The sequence below is a fragment of the Gymnoscopelus braueri genome (genome assembly GCF_963280865.1).
Source record: "Gymnoscopelus braueri genome assembly, chromosome: 4".
Taxonomy (NCBI): Eukaryota; Metazoa; Chordata; class Actinopteri; order Myctophiformes; family Myctophidae; genus Gymnoscopelus; species Gymnoscopelus braueri.
Window position 1 is genome coordinate 35686700 of NC_137605.1, and position 21195 is coordinate 35707894.

The window sequence follows — 21195 nt, forward strand, 5'->3', positions numbered from 1 at the left end:
TGCAAGGTGCCACAGAAAAAAGGCATCTGATGAAGTGAAGTATGCAATATCATTAACAGCTCTACAGATGCAGAGAGAGGCACACAAGAAAGCTATCCGTAGATATTCTTCTCTTTTTTCATATCTTATGCCAACTTCTTCAAAAGAGAAGTTACTTCATTCAGAGAAGTTATTGGCACTTGGCCGTCGCATGTCCTCGGTCGAGTTCAATCAGTGTACTGTTTAGTAGGAAAATGGACGTGGGGGCGGCCCATTGGTGCAATGTTGGCACTGAGAATTACAATTTCTTGAAGGGTTCACTGCTGACCCTTGCCGCTGTAACCCCCGCTGTAGTTGGCTGATTGTCGGCATCACTGACCAATGAATTGGTGGCCTCAAATTAATAATAATTGAGACCTTTTTCATCCCGTAAACATACTGTCCGCACGTTGTGATGGAAACAATACATCATCTCATACAAAGAGTAATGAATAAATTATTCTTACCAAAGGCACGAGAAACTGGTCTCAACATTCTGCTGTGGATGCTTTTCCTCTTGGATTTAGGAGTCATCTGAAGACAACAGGAGATTTTAAAAGTTAAGATAGTATTGTTAACATACTCTCCCAGCTGCCAATCAGCCACACCTCTACCCAAAGAGCTCTGAGGGTTTCACACGCATAGACACACAATGCACCACCTATCTTCAGCATAATATTTTATATACACAGTACAATATACTGTTTATTCCATACAACACAATTTTCCAAAATTGTGCAGTTTATGAACAAATGCAAAGGCTAGCAATTCTGATAAGAGATTCTGTCCATAGCTTTCACACAGGTGTGTATAGCCTGTCTGTTCTAAGGCTGTATGTATCTAAGGTGTGTATCTACAATGTTACGAAGCTGTACAGGTGTGCATCTACTGTATCCTCTGTTATGAAGCTGCGTCACAGCCTGTCAAAGTTTGATTTATTACCAAACTGGAGAGGTTATGACCTCCATCTACTTTTGCAAATTGTTTCTTCATTATTTCGCTTCCTGGTGATGGAATAAAAATGAAAAGCAAAATCATAATGGATTCTATAGGGATAATAATGAGGTAATATCCACATTGTCAGGTATGAAATTGCTTCCCGGTAAAACATGTAGGAAACATACAAGCGTGTCAATACATGGGTGTGACTAATCAGCTATTCAACCACTTCAGAATATCAAAGACATCTAATTATCGCTGACATGGGAAATATTTTGTTTAAGCAGCACTCAAGGCAGGCACACACACTTTATTTATAAGGACTATGCATTGAATATTATGAGCTAATTTGCTATTTAGCTAATGGCAAAGCTATCCTATCTCAAATTGAACCTGTGTTTAAGAGAAAAACTTGGGCTCAAATATTATGTTGAATGTGAGTGGAATTTCAAACAGTAGTACACAAGGTAAGACGCAAAACTGACTCCACAACCACAGAGGTTTCCAAATGTGTTTGTTTAACAATTTTAACTTCAAATTCATGTAAAACAGCTTTCTTAATATATTGAATAGCTTTCAGTAATATCATAATCAAGAGATACCTAGATTAGAAGGCATTCTTAGGCTCCTCTGTCAGATAGTGACTGATATGTATGGTAAATAAGGAACATGGAATTTGTGTTAATATTTACAAAGGTGGTCATGATAATGTATAGCAAGCTAAGTGAGGAGCACTTCAGTATGGCTGGGGGCAAAAGGAGAGTGATATTACATCAATCATTTGCACATTCAATGACAAAATGCCACAGAAAGAGAGAGATAAAGAATGAGATTAAGTGCTCAAACGTATTATTTAAATGTTGCAAGGACTCAATTATGATTGTGAACACAGTGAGGGCTGTTAATGCTTCTAAAATCTAAAGCACAGAGGACAGCAGGCAGACGCAGTGAAGAGGCACAGTGTGGACAGAGAAAGACAGAGAAACAAAACTATAAGACAAAAGAGTGTGGAGGTGAGAGACAGGGGACAGCACAGAATTACTTACACTCGTGCAGCACAGAGTCTCCATGAAGCAAAGGTTGAAAGAGAAGGAAGGAACAGAGGAAAAAAATAAATAAATGAAAGAAAGAAAGTAGTAAAAAAGAAAGACAAAAGAAACGGATCACAAAGTAAGGCTTAACCCATTTGGGGCGGGAACCCCTATTTGTAACTATACCTTTCGAGGAACCCCTTTTGGGGTTGTTGTTGTACAGTATATACTATAGCAACATCATTTTTTTGTAATTTTGGAATATATATTTGAAGTTTTTCAGAACATTTCAGCCTCAGGTCTAAATGGGTTAATGAAGAGAAAGAGAACACAAAGGAAAAGAACAGCCACTAAAGAGAATGCTAAAGCCAAATCTATACTCCATTGTACGATGGTGTCACTTGCCAAAAAGAATGGATTTTCAAGCTAACAATGCATCACATCGCTTGGTAGAGTATACATTTAGCTTAAGAGCTATAGAAAAGAGAAACTCATATACACTGCTGTGGCCTGCATTTACAAGACGAAAAGTGTTTCCACATACAATACAGTATGTTGTACTGTATGTCATAGAATAAAAACAATATTGTTTTTGCATTGCCAATAATAATAAGTAAGTATCATCCAGTGCTGATCCGAACACTTTGTTACTGAACCAAAAAATATGCAATTTTCCAAATTAGAGCAATCTACAGAGCTTTCCGCCATACTGTATGTTACAAAATGGAAACACACATACGTAAACTCAAACATACATACTGTATGGGCAAATAAGTAACCTACAGTTCTGTATAGTACTTTAGTATTAGTATCAGTACAGACCTATACAATATACTGCAGGAATTTGGGTCAAGATCTGGTTTGTTTGTCTTTATGTCTGGACAGCAGGTTATTCAAATGTATTGTAATGAGCGGAGATAAACTGATCACAGATGACACCGAGTCAGGTGCACCACAGCACAGAATGTAACACACACACACACACACACACACACACACACACAGCTAATTTCTTATTCATAAGCTCGGCATGAATGCAATTGTCAATACAGGACTAACTCTGTCTTGCAGGTTTAGAAAAACATATCAGTTAGCCAAATCACATATGGCAGGTACTGTATGAGATGTGTGTTTGTGTGTGCAGGGGCGTGTGTGCAGTGGTGGGTGTGTGTGTGTGTGCGTGCGTGCGTGCGTGCGTGCGTGCGTGCGTGCGTGCGTGCGTGCGTGCGTGCGTGCGTGCGTGCGTGCGTACACTCATCTAATCACATTTGACAGGTGCTGTATGTGTATTAGTGCTGCACGATTCTTGCTCAAATGTGAATCACGATTTTCCTCCATAAGAATTGAGATCACGATTCTCACACGATTCTCACACAATTATCTTGTAAATAAAAAAATATTAAGCAAAAATAATAATAATAATAATCGTCATAATTAAAAATCGAGATCACATAGGTGTCTGAATCGAGATCACAATCTTTTTTCGATTAATCGTGCAGCACTAATGTGTATACGTCAGTGTTTACACGCGAGTTGTCTATGCATGTGCGTATGTGCATGGTTGACCTAACCACTCTTGACAGCTATCTGGTCTGTGACATTAACAGTAATATACTGTAGATAGATTCTTTGCAATGGCTTTCTCTGTAAAACACCTGACACCTCAAGCAATTCCTTTCATCCAGGTTTACTGCCTACAACATCTGCAGTGCCAGCCTTTACCTCAGCTCTCTCCATCTCTCTTAATGTTTCCTCTTATCCACTCTTTACTTAAACCAGGGGTGGAAAGTTACAAGATAAATCCATTCATGTCACAATATTTATGTGGTGTTTTAAAACAATGTAGCCTGTGTACGCTTTCTTTGGACATTAGTGTTGCTGAAATTGCAATATTTCACCAAGGTATTGGCAAATATCCCTTTATGCTTCTTAGTCTTAGCTTAATATTTTTAGCTTTTAAAATGTTCACTCCTAATAAAGTTGTTTATTTTTATTTGTTTTGTAAAGCGACTTTGGGTACTAAGAAAAGTGCTATATAAGTCTGACGTACTATTATTATTATTATTATTGACTGCTAATGATTCACAGCATTTGTTAATAAATATTACCATAGCTATAATACTAGAAGTGGCCTTGGTAGGTTTTAGAATTGCAATGCACATTCGATTCAACAGGGGGCGTTATTAACACACCTGAGATGTGTTATTAAACGAGTCATGGAGTCGGTTGCAAACAAAGACAGTCTTCACACATTATTTTGTAACTACATACAGTAGCAAAAAGGAACTAATCCATTTTATATAAACTGGAGAACTGATAGAGTACAATTTAACCTTTGAAGCTACTAATTACCATTTATCAATACATTATGTAGCTCACGGTACGCGTACACACACCCCCACCCTCACAATACCATGCATGGCTCCAGATCATCCAGCCTTTCACCCTCTAGCAACTCAAAGGAAGCCCGTTTAGGAACCTTCTCCTCTGGGACGTCCAGATCTAGTGAGCCCTGCTGCTGTAAAGGACGACCTCGACGCACCAGGTGGTCTGCCTAGGAGGAGCAGGAAGGAGAGAAATAAAAGGAAGAGGGGAAATTAGTTGTGATGAGGGGGCAAGATAATTAGACTCACTGAACTTGGATCTTTCTTAACCGATTAGTGTGGTTTTGTAAGGAAATAAATAATGAATTAACCCCTTAAGACCCGAGGACCATTCTACAAATGCCTTCTAAAATCAGTAGTTCTCTCTTTCAAGATTTTTCAAAAAAGTTCAAAAATAGCAGATGTACAAGCTTGCAGCGCTGCACGAACGGACACAGATACTTTCCCGGTTTTAATTAATTAAATGAGAGGGACAAGCATTCTGCTGCTAAAAGGACAATACACAGAGAAAATGTGTAAAATATGAAACCCTTCATAGACAGCAACCATTAAGTGGAAGTCTTACCAGAGTATGTTGTGAGCTGGAGAGAGCCTCTAAGATTTCATCAACGATACGGTCAGACAGGAAAGATGCTAGACTCAGCTTCACCTCACTGAGAGACAATAAAAGGAGGCCATCGGGGTAGAGACAGAGAAAGACAAAGACAAAGACAATCACAGGCATTGACAAGACTGAGTGAAGTTTTTTTGTATTTGTAAGCGTCAACAGACATTTGATTATTGAAGCAAAAACACATACAGTGCACACCACACACACACACACACCTTATTTTGTTAATAATATCAACCCCCGACTGCTCCAGGAGTGTTTTGGTGACAAAGCTCCTGGGAACGACCATCTTGGCTGTGCTGGCCTTCATGAGCTCTGGGCGAAGACTGCTCCTCTTCATCACATGGGGACACAAAGCCTCTGCTGCATCTACCATGCACTCCAATAGAGTCTGTTTTACACAGGACAGTCAAACAAAATGTATTCTACTATTACTGCCACAAAAATGTGGAATGCCCTACCAACAGCCAAAAAACTGTTCAATGTAAAACTGATAAAAAAATTGTGATTGTGGAGGTTTTGTCCGGATTCTCAAGAATGGGTGTTAAATATACGTCCTTTTTGTTACATGAGCAAGATGCACTCTGATACAGTATGACCCTTTTGATTGAATAAACCTCTGGTTCACATACAGTTTGCTTATCTTTGTCTTTTATCCCTTTAGTCTGATTAGCCACTAGCAATTAACCTTGAATTGACATGTACAACAACATGAAGGGTGTAGGTGTGTATGTGTATGTGCATGAGTGGGATGCTAATTCCCAAATGAAATCGATAGATATGCAGTGTGTGTGTGTGTGTGTGTGTGTGTGTGTGTGTGTGTGTGTGTGTGTGTGTGTGTGTGTGTGTGTGTGTGTGTGTGTGTGCGCGTGCGTGTGTGTGCGCGTGTGTGTGTGCACATAAGTCATCGTATCATGTGTGTGTGCAACTTAGATCACACGTGTACATGCATGTGTGTGATGTTGAAGCTGACAGTAAATCAATAGATAAGGAATGAGCACAGAAAAGGTTGTGCCTCTTTCCAGTTCTTCTAACGACAGGGTGCACATAGTGACAGAAGCTATAGCTGCATCTATAACCACACAAGATATTTAACTATTTATCCTCTTTTTATCCTTTTTTGTGCCACGTCACAGCATCATTCATTTATGCCAGCGATTCCCAACCTGTGGGCCTGAGGATATTGCAAGTGGGCAAAACACTAAGATTTTAATGAACATTGATATAAAAAAAATGTAATGCAATTTTTTAAATAAACATGCTTTCAAAATGCATGCGGCCCATCCATTTGACCACTTAACACGGCAGCCAGCCATTCAGCTGCCATGTTAAGTGGTCATTAGGCCTGTCACAATTATTACTAATCGTCTAATCACAATTATCTGAGATAATCACAAATATTTTTGCATAATCGTCATTGTTTCCATGTTGAAAGATTTTCACACATTTTCAAATATAAAAAAAGCAGATATAGCAGAGAGAAGTGATGCATTGTAAGCTTGTAGATCAGCTATTTCTGCTATTTTTACATGAATAAAAACGATTAAATATGTCAATCCTTTCTGTATATTTCAGTTATTTGTTAGGCTTCATACTGTATGTTCCAATGTTCAATGCCAAACACACAATTAAATCGTTAATCGCAATTATTTGAGTGACAATTAATCATCAACTTAAATGTGTAATGGTGACAGCCCTAGTGGTCATATGGGTGGGAACACACAAGGTGGCCCTGATACAGAACTAGTGCTGCCTGTGGTCAATGTGACGCTGTGCTACTGACTGACACAAAGATATATATTTATCAGTGGACAGACTCCAACTGACCTGTTCAATTATTATATGAACTAATAACATGAGTCGCATTTACTGCTATAGTATAACTTCATGTTTACCTTTTCAACATGATGATGTGATTTGATTTGATTTTGGTAAAATATATACAAGTAAAATTACAATATAACTTAAACCCAGGATAACGCATTAAAGCGTAATGAAACACTTGTTTCCAAAGTAATCCTGCAGCATAACTAAAAAATAATTGTAGGTCTACCTGTAGTTGTTGGTCCATGACAGTAGCCACCTCCCCAGCCATAGACTCCAGCTTTTCCTGGATGGGTCCCAATGAGGAACCATTCACCTCTTCTCTTGAAACTGCTCCTAGGTGGTACAGGTTGGGTAGGAGCTGTGGAAGAAAGAGAAGATAATTCAACATTAATGTTGGACGGGTCGTGACGAGTGATCAGATGTAGCTTCAAATGCTATTGACTGAAAGAAGATTAAGTGATGAATCTAAATAATTAATTTGCTCTTCTGTATAAGAAAATGGCAAGAAATGGCAAAACTTCAGAATAAAATCTCAAAAAAGTGTGGAAAATAAGGTTTTTCGTTTAGTTTCCCCCCCAAAAAATAGACAGGTGGTGCCATCTTGTGAGGGTCTGCCGCTATTACTTTCCATGGTGTGATGTCACGTTCCCTTTCTGGATATAATTTCAGGTAAAGTGTAATGGATTTGATAGACAAGTCTGTCACTTTGCTTTTATCAGGTGTTTTAATTCAACTAGAGGTTCGGGCCGGTACACAACCCTCACATCTAGAGTTCAGGCCTATGCCTATACTGTATTTGGAGATCTCTGTATCTGTCAGTCCTGAGTCCTTGTGCCTTTAATGCCCATGTATGGAGATCCCTGATGTCATCAGTATAATGCCCATATATGGGCATGCTGATATGCCCAATTGCCCATACATGGAGATTTCGGTATCCGTCAGTCCTTGTCCCTTTTATGCCCATACAGGTATATAGAGATCCCTGATGTCATCGGTATATACCCATATATGGGCATGCCCCATTTTGTGCCCATATATGGCGATGACTGATTTGTTTGCACCATATTTGGCACTCCATATTTGGGCGTAGCTGCATTGGGAACTCCTTATATGGTTATGGCTGAGTCATGGGGACATTAGCGTGACGTCAGAGGTCATAGGATGTTCTGATACAGTACTGTGTGGATAATGTGGCTCTTCTCACCGTTTTAGAGTTCCTGGCATCCTTGATGAGGTTCTCTGCAGACTTGACATCTTCCAAGATGAGCTCTGTCTCTGAATTCCTCAGAGAGTTCAGGTGATCCTGCACCTTCACACAAATCCTGTCAATCATCTGGGAGATACAAATAAAAGGTATGCAATCTGTAAGTGACTTTGATGAAAATAAATAACTTGTCGATAGGTATTACTGTGTCCTGCTGTGTCCTGTATGACTGCACCTGTTGCGTGGTTGTGGTGACAATGCCCTGCTGAAGCCGATAGGCCTGTTCCTGGAGGTACTTCCTGGTTTCATGGTTTCTATACAGATAATTCTCTATCTGGAGAGGAAAGAAAACGAAATACGATCTTGATTACCATGTACAATGATATAACGTTGTAAATCGGTGTTATCACTTTTAGTCTTTATCAAAACAAAACAATTCTGTACTCCATCTGTAACTGTGCCAGTGGTTGAAAAAGTACTCAATTTTTTTTACTTAAGTAAAATGATCAATACTGCAATATAGAAACACTCGGTTACAAGTAAAAGTCCGGCATTCAACATTTACTTGATTAAAAGTACAAAAGTATTGGTATCAAAATGTACCTAAAGTACCAAAAGTAGAAAGTACTCATTATGCAGAATGTCCCATTTCACCAGTTTTCAATGTATACAATCTTTTGAAAATAACAGATCAACAAGCTCACAATGCGTCGCATCGTGACGCATTGTGAGGTTGTAGATCAGCTATTTTCAAATAGCTCGGCTGATACCGACAATAAGCTATACACAGACCTACTTATTACGTACTTAAATCTGTATCTATAGTCTCAGTTTTCACATGACTGTCTCTATCCCAAAGTAAAATACATGGGGGACCTTGAAGAACAAACAACTGCCTCTTTACTGCTCACAAAGAGGAACTTTTATAGGAGTACTCTAGTAAATAAACTTAATGAGCTCATAACAAGCTAATATACTTTTAGTAGAGCATCCTCTGTCTTCTCAGGGCTGGCCTTCAGAGCCTGGGAGGCATCGATGATAGGGATTGGCATGAAGCGGATGGTGAAGTTCCTAAGAAAGCAGACATCAGGAGTAAGGAAGGAGGGAAACCTTATACAACTGTTTGTATAAAGGGAGAGAGACAAAGAGAGGAACTGCAAGAGTTTAAAGAAACAAAATAGATATAACAGACAGAAAGAGAAAAGAAAGAGAGTGTGTGGGCGCACGTGTGTGCGTGGACAAAGAGAGAAAGGTTTGTTTCCGTTATTCATATTCAACAGACAGACAACAGCAGTGGATTCATTTGCTGTACAGATATTTAAGTCTCTCCACTTCTGTTAAAAAAAGGAAGTCAAATGGTGGAGATTTTTTTTTTTTTTACAGTAACTGTCTCGTGATTCAAATGAAATTGCATTACATGAAATTAAAAATATATATCAAACTTCCACTACAACGGCTATGAAAGGAGAACGACGTCTCAGTGTCACAGTCCAATACTTTTAAGCACTTGGGTCAACTCTTGGGTGGCGCAGTGGTAAAGTGCCTGCCTGCCACCGCGGAGGTTGTGGGTTCGAATCCACCGTTGTGCATCCGGCTTCGACGAGCATCTATATGAACTCAATTGGCCTGTGTTCGGGGGAGGGAAGCCAGGCGGGAAGAGTGATACTTGTCATTGCACATATTCCTACAGGCTGGGGTGGCACCAGGGAGTGTTGGGCAGGAGGAGTAGCACTAAGGCTCTATATCCTCCCGGTGGGGGCTCCTCACTGGCAGTTGAGTCAGTAGGATACATACAGCAGTGACAATACACACAAATGTGTGTGGGGAGGAATCAGTTGGCATAATGACTACATTGGGGGGGAAAAGCAAAAAAATAAAAAAAATAAAGCTGGATTGGATCTAATGGAAAAAGCTCCTATAGCTTTGACATTGACATCTTCATCATCAAATTGGGGACAACAATGTTATCCCCAATTAGACATATCATCCCCAATCAACCTGTTTTACAGACCAAATTTGTGCCCCCCCCCCCCCACACACACACACATACATACACATACATAGGCCTTTAATTAGCAATAAAAGTTCCACTTTTCTCAAGTTGTTTTCTAATTGACATTCCTGGCACACTTTATAATATGTAGTCAGAACCCAATCCAATCTTCAAACATGATCTACTCTAGGAAACAGCTTGCGTGACTAGAATTTCTCATTTGATTGCAGCTTTGATCACACTGTGAGACCGACCCCGGGGACTCATGCACATATTCACTCTCACCCAGACACACTCTCACACACACTCTCTCACCCAGACACACACATACAGACAGACACAGAAAAGTATGAGATCAACCAGCTGTTCAAGGGAATCAAGACATTCCTGTAGCTGGGTGTGATTATTTTTCACAGGTTTGGAATTGAAAAATAACTTTGGTAGTATTCACGAAGCCACTCTACCAAATGGTGAGATAAAAACATTGTTCTTGTTTATAAAACATAAAGGATATATTACTCTTTCAGTTTTGCAGTAACTGTGTTACAAAACTGAAATTGTACTTTAAAATTGGAACTGTAAATTGGTACAAAGAATTCAAGGAACCATGCAGCTTCCTGCATGATTTCTTCTAGGAGGATTTTCTGCTGAGTATGCAATACTGCACTGCAGTTAATCGACTCAAATAGAATCGCTGTTATCCAGATCTATTCAACAAGCTAATCAGCCACACTATTTACAACTTAATTCTATAGAGCACAAGGGAGCAACTGATAGAGCAACTCAGACTTATGGATTCAGGATTATGGTACCTGCCAGTATCATATACATATACATGTACAATGCACCACCTACTATCAAAGTATTATCTTCCATCATAATGCCCATGAGAACGGAATCAGAGAAGACACTTACACTGGCCTGCCTTGGATTCTAATGTAGATGAGATATGGAGATGTAACATAAATGCACAGGCAAATGCACACACACATACACAACACTGGGAACAACAGAAAGATGCAATCAGTTCAATATTACAATACAGATGGGGAAATGGTGAAAGGAATAATGAGGAATGTACTCTTTTGAGGATAAGAGAAGGACAGAGTAGGAATATGTACACCGAGGCCACAGCTGTCTCCCAGATGGAAATATGCTGGGATGTACATCTCATTTCACAGACCCACAGGAAATTGGATATAGAAACAGAGACAGAATATGTGTTTTCTAATTTGTTTTCTTAGCTCCCACCTCTGCACTTTCATATTTTTTCATTTCATTGCTTGTTCCCCCTTCTTTTATTTGTTTATTTATTCAAGTATTCATTTATTTATTTATCTATATCCTTTGTGTCACACACACGCCTACTTCATCCCTCCATCTCTTTTGTCCTTACTACAGTTTAGGGAATTTAGCAACCTCTCCTCCAGTACACTAAAGGTTCTCCTCTGCTCATTACAAAGTCAATTGACAGATGGGTTCTCTGCTCATCTCGTCTCTACCAAGCCATGCATCTATTCATTTTGCTAGCAGCACTCACAAATCAGAAGATAATGACAGCATGCACAGCAGATAATATTCAAGAGGTGGCCACTTCTGACTGCACACACATACAGAGTACAACCATGATATGTTTAATCAAGCTCACAAACACATCATAGCTAGGAATACATAAACACATGCACGTAATACGTTTACAGTAAGTTGTTCCATTTAGAGATGATAAATGCGCACACAGGCACACATTGATGCAAAGCCCCACCTACACACACATATGCATACAAAATCAGCTACAGATGGCTCTACTTACTTCTCGAGAGCGGCTGCTACGTCCTGCAGACCCTGAGGACTGGTGTTGTTCTTGTCCCACATTACTGTCCTGCAATGATAAACGTACAGTATACACCGCTAGTAACGTCAACTGTAAATTAATGACTTGAATGAACAGTGGTTGTACATCATTTTAGTTCCCATACTGGGACAACCCATTGGAACCGTCACAATGCTGTATATAACTCTCCAATGCACACCAACATCATTAGTATTTTTGTAGTAATTTGTCAAACCTATATCTCTGACAGTGTTACTAGTAAACTAGAAAAAGTGCTCCTCGGAGCACAGGTCTCCACCAGGTCAGGTACGTTATTGTGGCCTCCTGGTGGCGCTATAATAGGCCAATGTGAAAGGGGTGTCATTTCTTCTTAGGCTTTTCACAGCAATCTGACACTGCATTCATGATTTGAGGCTTTTGTTCCAAAAATGTGTTTTGCTAAGATTAGACCTGCTGGTGGCGCTATAACAGGCCAATGTGAAAAGGGTGCCATTTCTTCCTCAGCCTAGTGGGAATGTGCGTGTGAAATTTCACGGAAATCGCAAGCTGCGTTCATGATTTGAGGCATTTTGTTCAAAACGGACCAATCCTGCAAACTTTGGAAGCCAACCTTAGCCAATGAGGATGGAATATGGAAAATCGGACAGATGCGTGTTGATCATATGACTATAGAGATAATGTGTACCGATTTGGATAAAATCTGTAGGAGTAAATGGGTTTTGCACAAATCGGCCTCCTGGTGGCGCTATAACAGGGCTATGTGAAAAATTTGGGGCAGAGGTTCTGAATTGGCATCCAGGGAGTGTGTGTGCACAGTTTCGGAGCGAGCGGGCCAACGGTGTCGGATATTAGCTGTTCACAGACGGACACACGGACGGACACACACACACACACGGACGGACGGACGGGGGGTAAAACATACTCTCTCGCCATGCCTTCGGCCTGGCGGAGACAATAAACACACAGAGAGAACAAAGACCCCACAGACCTGAGTTTGGAGTTGATCTGTAGTGCCTTAGCAAGCATCTTAGCTCCCATATCCCCCATGGCATTGCCACTGATGTCGAGCCTTGTCAGAGATGAATTGCTGCCCAGAGCATTCAAAACGATGGTCAGATCAGTCTTTAGTCTGGAGTCAGCTAGAGATAGAGAGGTCAGAGGCTGGGGAATGAAAAGGGTGCAGAGGACATGGAGAGAAAGAGTAAGGGAGGAATAGAAAAGGAAAAAGGTAGAAATAAAGAGTGAAAACATTTATTATACCAAATCTGATACCTGCAGTACAGGGGCGGCATTTGGGGTCCCATGGGATGGCAAATGCCACCACCTAGTGGTGGCAATTTAATCACTTTTAATAACTTTTTATGCATAATGTCTGCATGATTTTGCAGATGAATCCTGTCAATCTAATGTACATGTGACGTACCAATGTTATAGACATATTTTTGTCTTGCCTGCAACCATACATTCATTAGCCAATGTCAACTTGGCATCACTATTTTAGGCATTACATTATAGGCGAACATAAAAAAAACAGTGAAAATAGCAGATCTACAAGCTCAAAATGTGATGCGTCATGAGCTATGTGAGCATGTAGATTAGCTATTTTAGCAATTTTTTAAATGGGGCCTAAGTGGTCACTTTAGTAGTGCAGTAATTGAAACACTTTTCCTTTTCTTTTCATCATTTGCTTCCGGATATCAGAGCAGGGCCACAGGGACATCACATCACCATGTGTTAAACACAGAGCACACAGTAAAATCCTCAGTGCTCATTTAACCATTTTTAACTCCTTACGGGTCCATCTGGTTCCATTTGTACACTGTCAAAATTAAATTAATAATTTTAATGTGTAAAACCATGAATGGGGAAATTGAGGAGGGTACAATGATTACCTGCATTGTACTATATTGTCTTTTTAATCTCTGAAAGCCATATTACACCTACACCAACTCGGTGTCTAAGTCAGAACACAGAAACGGTTATACACATAAACACACATAAAAAAAGATGTAGAAGTGCATGGAATGTAAACCTGATTGGTTTTAAAGCATTAATGTAGCCAAAAATGGAAGCCTATATGAGCAGAGCATGGATCATCATCTCTGAACTGAACAGAGCAGCTTAACGCTTTAATGATCAACAAGAGAGCAGAGGTCATTCCATATCTGTAATGCTAGAGAAAGCATGAAGGATGTGTTTAGTTTGTCACTTGAGTGATAATTTAACAATAAAAGTGTAAAAGATAATTTAACAATAAAAGTGTAAAAGATTGACCCATAAGGGCCCTTTATGTGTTGCTGTTGGGATGCTGTTTGAATGAGCAGCAGTACTATCTATGGCAATAACGGCAGGACATTCGTTTTTATGTCTGATCTCTCAGTATACAGACTGCTGCCATGCTCCTAAGGGGATTTATGCAGACATGAACCATAGCAATTTGAATAGATATGAGCTTATTCAATCATTTCAGTCATCCATCCATTTGTGTGGCATATATCTTAGTTTACTAATGGAAAAACTGCAACAGCCATGTTTTCTCAAACCCATAATGTTAGATGTGGATGGATATGCTTTGTCATAATAGATAATGCTGTTCAATCAACTGCTTACAGGACTGTTCCTTGCACACCATGACAGTTTAAAAGAGAACAAACTTGAAGGCAATGCAGACAAGTGACTGTGTTGTCACAGTGTCACCACACAGATATAGAAATAGTTTTTTTCTCTCAGGCTATCAGAACCCTGAAAAACAAATGTCTTCCATTCCAAATAAAATAAAACAATAATGTCCCACTGTATGTACAGTAATTGCTGCAAAAGGATAAATATCTATCACTTTGCCTACAAGAGAAATGTCATCTCCCATCTACCATGCAGCCGATATTGACATGGCAAACAGTATTCCCTTCATTTCCTATATCACCGCAGGGCATTGGAAATTATTCACAGAATTATGAAATAATTACTCGGGTTATCCATCACGTCTGCTTTAATAAAGCAAGTGGAAGAAGGAATTGCAAATAATCTAAATGAGATTGACCTCATACTAACCCATTTAATATCCTTCAATTAAATGATGAATTGTATTGCTTTTTGAGGTGAAACTCATTCATTCTGAATTCTGTGGTGATACTGACATAATAGTCTGTGCTGAATCTTATGTCAGTATGTGATTATGTTGTGCTGTCTGGTACAGTTAATAGCAATAGTATGATGAAACAATTTTGTTTAATATAATCTTTGATGGAATGTTGTCCTGTCTGGAGACAGACAAAAGTAAACCGGTGCCATCTTTAAAATAAATTCTTAAAGCATTTTTGTTTCCAGACAGCTTTGTACAGTACATTATTTGCTTTGACATATCTGTAACCCTAATTTTAAGGGACTGTCTAGATTTATTCTTGCTTATGATTATCCTCTTTTGTCATTGTTGTTTGATCGTCTGTAAAGCAACTTGTAATTGTTCAAGAGTGTGCCTTACAAATATAATGCTATTTATCAGAGATCCAGTGACTGTCTACATTGTTTGGCATAATCTACCAGTGTGTGTGTGAGTGAAGCCAGAGGGAAACTTTCCTTTCATGGCTACAATGCACACACACACTGTCTTTTTATCATTCCACAGTCAGGGGAAAGCACAGACCTCACTCCTTGGACTCGCTCTCTTTCTCCTTTCATACATGTCCTCCGCTTCCCCCATCCTTCTCTTCCTCATCATCTATCCTCCATTGTCTCTTACTTCCCTCAATCTTCTCAGTTTTTCAACATCCATGTGCACTGCGTGATAACCAGCTCATGATCTTCACACAAAAAGACACACCCACCCCACCCACACACACACACACACACACACACACACACACACACACACACACACACACACACACACACACACACACACACACACACACACACACACACACACACACACACACACACACACACACACACACACACACACACACACACACACACACACACACACACACACACACACACACACACACACACACACACACCTGCAGTGAGCGGTTCAATAGGACTATCAATCTAACACTGTGGGGGATATAAATGAGCAGGCATGGGGGCAAAGGCTGTTCCAGCCCATATGATGGAGACAGAGATAGAACAAGTGAGATGGATAGGGGGAGGGAGAAAGCGAGGTAAGTAGGGAAAAGAAAAAAGAAAACAACAATTTGTATGACCCTTGTATATACTATGAAATATCCTCATCCTATATTACATTGGAGAGATGAAAAGCCATCATTTTCCCATCTCATTGTTTCGCACTAAACACAACAACACATATCACATGTCACTAACAACACAAGCCACAACGCGCGCAATTAATTTACGGGTGGCGTAGGCTACTTTTCATTGCTCACCACACATTTGCCCCCTCGGAGCATAATTAATTGCGGCCAGTACAAACTCACAACATTATGGGTCGACCATGTTGTTCCTTACCGTCAGCACCGACCACCGCTGAGCGCAACCGAAACACCGCGAGCCGGACAACATTACGGGTACACCATTTTGTTTCCTTTAGCGTGAGCACCGACCACCGCCGAGCGAAACCGAAAGCAACATCACGCAGTCACTATTGAAATCTCCCCACAACAACAACACACGCGACGCGACCACTTCGCTTCAACCCCCGCCGTTGCTTTCACTTTGCTCACGTCTCTGGGTACAGCCACACATGATGGGATGGGATGGGATAGACGGGCGGAAGTCCCATACACACCCATGTTAAGTTTAAAACCGGAAGAACGGTCGCGATAACATGGGTGTGTATGGGACTTCCGCCCGTCTATCCCATCCCATCCCATCATGTGTGTATGCACCCTCTCTATCACACCAAACTCACGCTAATATGTCATGCACATCCCACACAAAACATTAAAACACGCCAGTGTCTCAACGCAGCCGCTCGGCAGTCTGGGTTGCCACGTTGGGGCCAGACAAGCAGAAAGGTCAGTGTTGCCAGATGTGCGCCAGAAACAAGCAACCACCTTCATGAAAAAAAATAAACCAGCCGAAGGGGTCCGCGATGTTTCACGGGGGTCCGCAATGTTTTGCGGGGGTCCCAAGACTCCCAGGGGGTCCGCGGACCCCCAGGGGGTCCCCCATGTATTTTCTTTTTTTAATTACATTTTTTTATCCCACGATTTTGGTACCCCAAAATAAGCGAGCCCTCGCTAGAGCCTCGTGCGTGGCTAGCGGGCGCCCAGACCTCTAGTTTTATACAAAAGAGAAAGCGAATAGGACATTGTATCCCACTGAATACCACTTCCATCCAACTGTGAATATGACTATGACTATGAATAATTATGGATTCCCAAATTGATGGCATAAGATGTCTTCTCATTGATGGCTTGTTATCCCTGCAGCCTGAAAAATGAACTACGTCCTTACAGATTACCTAGCTTGACTATGAATGTATGCATGCACCCCTTTACATCTGGAATTAACCAATCAAATGCAGTTAATATCCGAATATGAATCATCTATATACACTTCATCTCTGCAAGAAAAATCTGATCTCTTCTTAGTTTCAATTGCCTGAAATCCTAACATTCCAAGAAAATCCGCAAAGAGAAAGAGGCTTTTACCACAGGGGTAAAATGTGACATTTGCCATCATTTGGACCACATAACAAGGGCAATATCAGATATAGTTTAGGGGAAAAAAGGGAGCCAGAAAACAGAGATGAAACACAGACAATAAAAGGAAAAGGGTTATTTTTCTTCAAGTTCCTCTTTTCTTTACACTCTTACATAATATGTAACCAGCTAAACTCTTCAGAACTACTCTGGATTATCCATGCTTTGGTTAATTTATTACCATTTATTTCCATTGTATTTATTACTATTATTTATTATTTAATATCATTTATTTCACAAGATATTTTCTTGTGAAATAAATGGTAAATAACACCAAAGCATGGATAATCCATGAGTAGTTCTGAAGAGTTAGCTGGTTGCTGTTGAGATAACACACAAAGAGGAAATGAACAACTCACCGACTCCTCCTCCTGAATCATATGGACCAGGTTGTCCAAGACGGGAGCCAGGTTTCTGAAACAGTTAGAGATAAAGAGAAAGAAAATTCACAAAATTTGATTGACTAATTGATTGATTTTGCACAGGGGTTAAAAGGGCAAGAAACACTACTATAGTCTGGTTTTGTAGAATGCTGTCCGCTTCAGGTAAAAAAATTCAGAAGGGTAAAAAGCATTAGGCTGACTTTATAGTAAAGTATACCGTGATCTAAGCAATGCAGCTCCAGATAATAAGATTAATAATGGGTGTGTTAGATTTAAGTGTGCCAATGTGCAAGCATTGATAATACTGTTGACTACTGTCTATGCTTGAACATTGGCACACCAAGGCCCCTAGCACACCAAATCTAACATACCCATTATTAATTATGTTGTGTTTTTACCCCCTGAAGTTTTTAACGTGTAGGCCTACAGGGGAAAAAATAAATTGGTTTCATTTCCCTTTAAATAAATTACAGAGGATGAGTTGAATGTGAGTTCATTGTAATGCATTGAAGTTTATTGTTATTGGCTGTTTGGGACAATCTGTTAGTACAGTGGTGAACTGGTCATTTCAAGTAGGTACTAAAATAACATAGAATGTAGTGAGATGCACAGCTCCATATCATTCGAGAGCAGAGTCTCTAAAAAAGACATACTGTACAGTAAATGATGCAAGGCCTTTAAAGTGAAAACAATCGGAGATACTGTTTGTGGCTTTCAACACCAGTCCTCCATCCTAGCTCTCTATTCCAAATTTGTTGTGACTCTAGCCCTCTTTTTAACCCAAGCCTCGGTGTCCACTATCTAAGCACTGCACTCTTAATATCCCAGCACACCCTGCTAGCCCCAGGATCTCTGTCCTAAACCAGGCCTCTCTCTGAAACCCAGCACATCTTCATGGTCTTCAAAGACCCATTATCAGCTTGGGCCCCACCCGTCTCTTGCAGCCATGTGATCTTACTTGGACTTGATGTTGGTGAAGTTTTTGCCCAGTGAAAGATGTCTGATAGAGCGGTTCTTGGCTAGCCACACAAGCAGAGTGGACAGGTCAGAGTCCAGGCCTGGAAGTAATGAAAATAGTTTCAGCTACTAGTAAGCATTCATTTAGTCTGTGTCTTATAATCAAAGGGAAAAATACAAACAAAAACTAGTTTTGATTTTGGGAGATTTATACAGTATCACATGCATGGACAGTGACGTCTCACCATTGTCAGAGATATCCAGACTGGAGATGTTGGGGATCTCAGCAATGCAGCCTTCTAGGATCTGAGATCCTCCCGATCGAAGCTATGGAGAAAGATATGGAGACATTAAAACACTGCGCGCACACACAAACACGTGCACACACATACACTTATACACACACACACACACACACACACACACACACACACACACACACACACACACCTAGTAGGTCAGTCTCTTCTTTTACCAGCTTGCAAAGGTCAGTCTCTTCTTAGACCAGCGTGCTTTGCAAGCTGGTAAAAAAGATCCAAGGAGAAAGGACCTGATACATATTGATGTGCTATCAAGCAATTATTGTCTAAAAAGTGTTAGCTATTAAGAATCTAGAGGCTTATCATGCTTTTCAGAAAAGAAGCTCACAGACAGTAAAGTCATTACAATGCTGTAAAAAATGTAATACAAAATCCTATTGCAATATTAATCCTTCAAGGGGTCAAAAGACAGAGAGTATAACCTAATACGAACAAAAATAAGTAGAAAGCTCCTGTTATATGGGGTGAAAAATGGCATCAGTGAAGGACGAAAAGGCCAGCAGAAAATAAAGAATGTAGGAAAACACACAAACAAATACATGCAGCAACGGAAGTTAATTAATGAGGAAGCGCAGCCCAATACTTACACAATGGCCAAGCTTATAGAGGGAGAGCGTTAGGGGAGAGAAGAGCATGTCAGAGCCAGGCCAACAATTACACACACACACACACACCTAAAGAACACAGATGTTTTATCATCATAGTTCTATTCAAACTGAAGCTGGAAAATAAGCATACACCCACACATGCATAATAAGCATGCACAATGCACATAGACTTAAAAACTGAAAAGACACATGGATGCAGGAGCTCTCCCTCTCTCACACACACGCACACTCACACACACACACACACGCGAAAGCGTTGCTTAGCATTCAGAGGATAGAATGTGACAAGCCTTCCAAAACACTGAAGCATGGTTCCTGCAACTCCCAATTTGCAAACATCTCTATGTGAGGTTATAATTGAGCTTCCTGTGTAATTTGTATTCATGTCTTCTGAACAAGCTTTCAAGAAGAGAAAGGAGAGTGGCTGGAGTGTGTGTGTGTGTGTGTGTGTGTGTGTGTGTGTGTGTGTGTGTGTGTGTGTGTGTGTGTGTGTGTGTGTGTGTGTGTGTGTGTGTGTGTGTGTGTGTGTGTGTGTGTGTGTATGCAAATAGAAAAGGAAACTGAACCCGCCCCTCTTCTCGGTCTATGAAATATCCCAGTGCACAGGCATTAACAGTGTCACAGGCCTGTCAAATACTCATTTTGGAGAGCATCCATTAAGAGCTGCGCCCACTAACACCAAGAGTGATGCTAGAGTAAGAGTAACATTCACTTCCAACCATTGACATTACACACACACAAAGGGGAAAAGTGTCATGTCTGTCTCTGTGTGTCTTACTTCACAGCAGCTGAGGTCTAGAGAAACTTCCTTTAGGCTGGGGTTACTAGCCAGGCCGAGCAGCAGAGCTCTGCATGAACAGACAACACAGTAATATTTAATCTAATTCAAACGATATGAGACAGCTAACAGCAGCAGTGTTTAGGTTACTATTACAGGAGAGTACACAGTAGTATATACACAACAGAATACATTTATAATTTAAAACAAAAATGGAAACATATAGTCTAGCTTGGAGACAAGGAGGTACAGTATACCACATAATTATGTAAAATGTAAAAACTGAGAGGAAAGGATGAGGGGACGAAAGGTTTGTCATGGACGCTATAGAGACTATGAAGAGAAACAATATTAGGTAATACTCACTTGAGGGCCTCTGGAGCCAGCTTGGTTCCTGACACATTGATGAAGCTGAGGGACATGGCACTGCTGAAGAAGTGCTTGAATGACGGTGGTACCTCTTTGCCCTTTCGGCTGATGGAGAGAAGATGGATGACGTCAAAAAGATTCTTTAGACTATTTAGGTACTTAGCAAACACTAGCGACTTACAAAGTGTAAGATTGGAGTAAGTGGCAACAAACGACAGGATAAGTGGCCAAATAGGATGCTAAAAAAACAATGAAATGCTAGAAAGAAACTAGGATA

The 21195-nt window shown here is 40.3% G+C and overlaps 1 protein-coding gene across 2 annotated transcripts in view; it reads right to left on the minus strand.

Annotated features, from left to right (window-relative positions):
* Positions 1–21195, minus strand: part of LOC308084574 (F-actin-uncapping protein LRRC16A-like) — a 91373-nt gene that overhangs the window by 12226 nt on the left and 57952 nt on the right. For both annotated transcript variants that reach the window (XM_080427286.1, XM_080427285.1), the window contains exons 16-30: positions 20916–21023; positions 20550–20619; positions 19089–19170; positions 18845–18944; positions 17863–17917; positions 12826–12998; positions 11817–11885; positions 8991–9084; positions 8249–8347; positions 8014–8142; positions 7036–7167; positions 5198–5373; positions 4938–5025; positions 4402–4542; positions 486–552 (exon numbers count right to left, since the gene is read on the minus strand). In XM_080427286.1, coding sequence (XP_080283412.1) covers positions 486–552; positions 4402–4542; positions 4938–5025; positions 5198–5373; positions 7036–7167; positions 8014–8142; positions 8249–8347; positions 8991–9084; positions 11817–11885; positions 12826–12998; positions 17863–17917; positions 18845–18944; positions 19089–19170; positions 20550–20619; positions 20916–21023 — 1583 coding nt within the window. The remainder of the gene's footprint in view (positions 1–485; positions 553–4401; positions 4543–4937; positions 5026–5197; positions 5374–7035; positions 7168–8013; positions 8143–8248; positions 8348–8990; positions 9085–11816; positions 11886–12825; positions 12999–17862; positions 17918–18844; positions 18945–19088; positions 19171–20549; positions 20620–20915; positions 21024–21195) is intronic.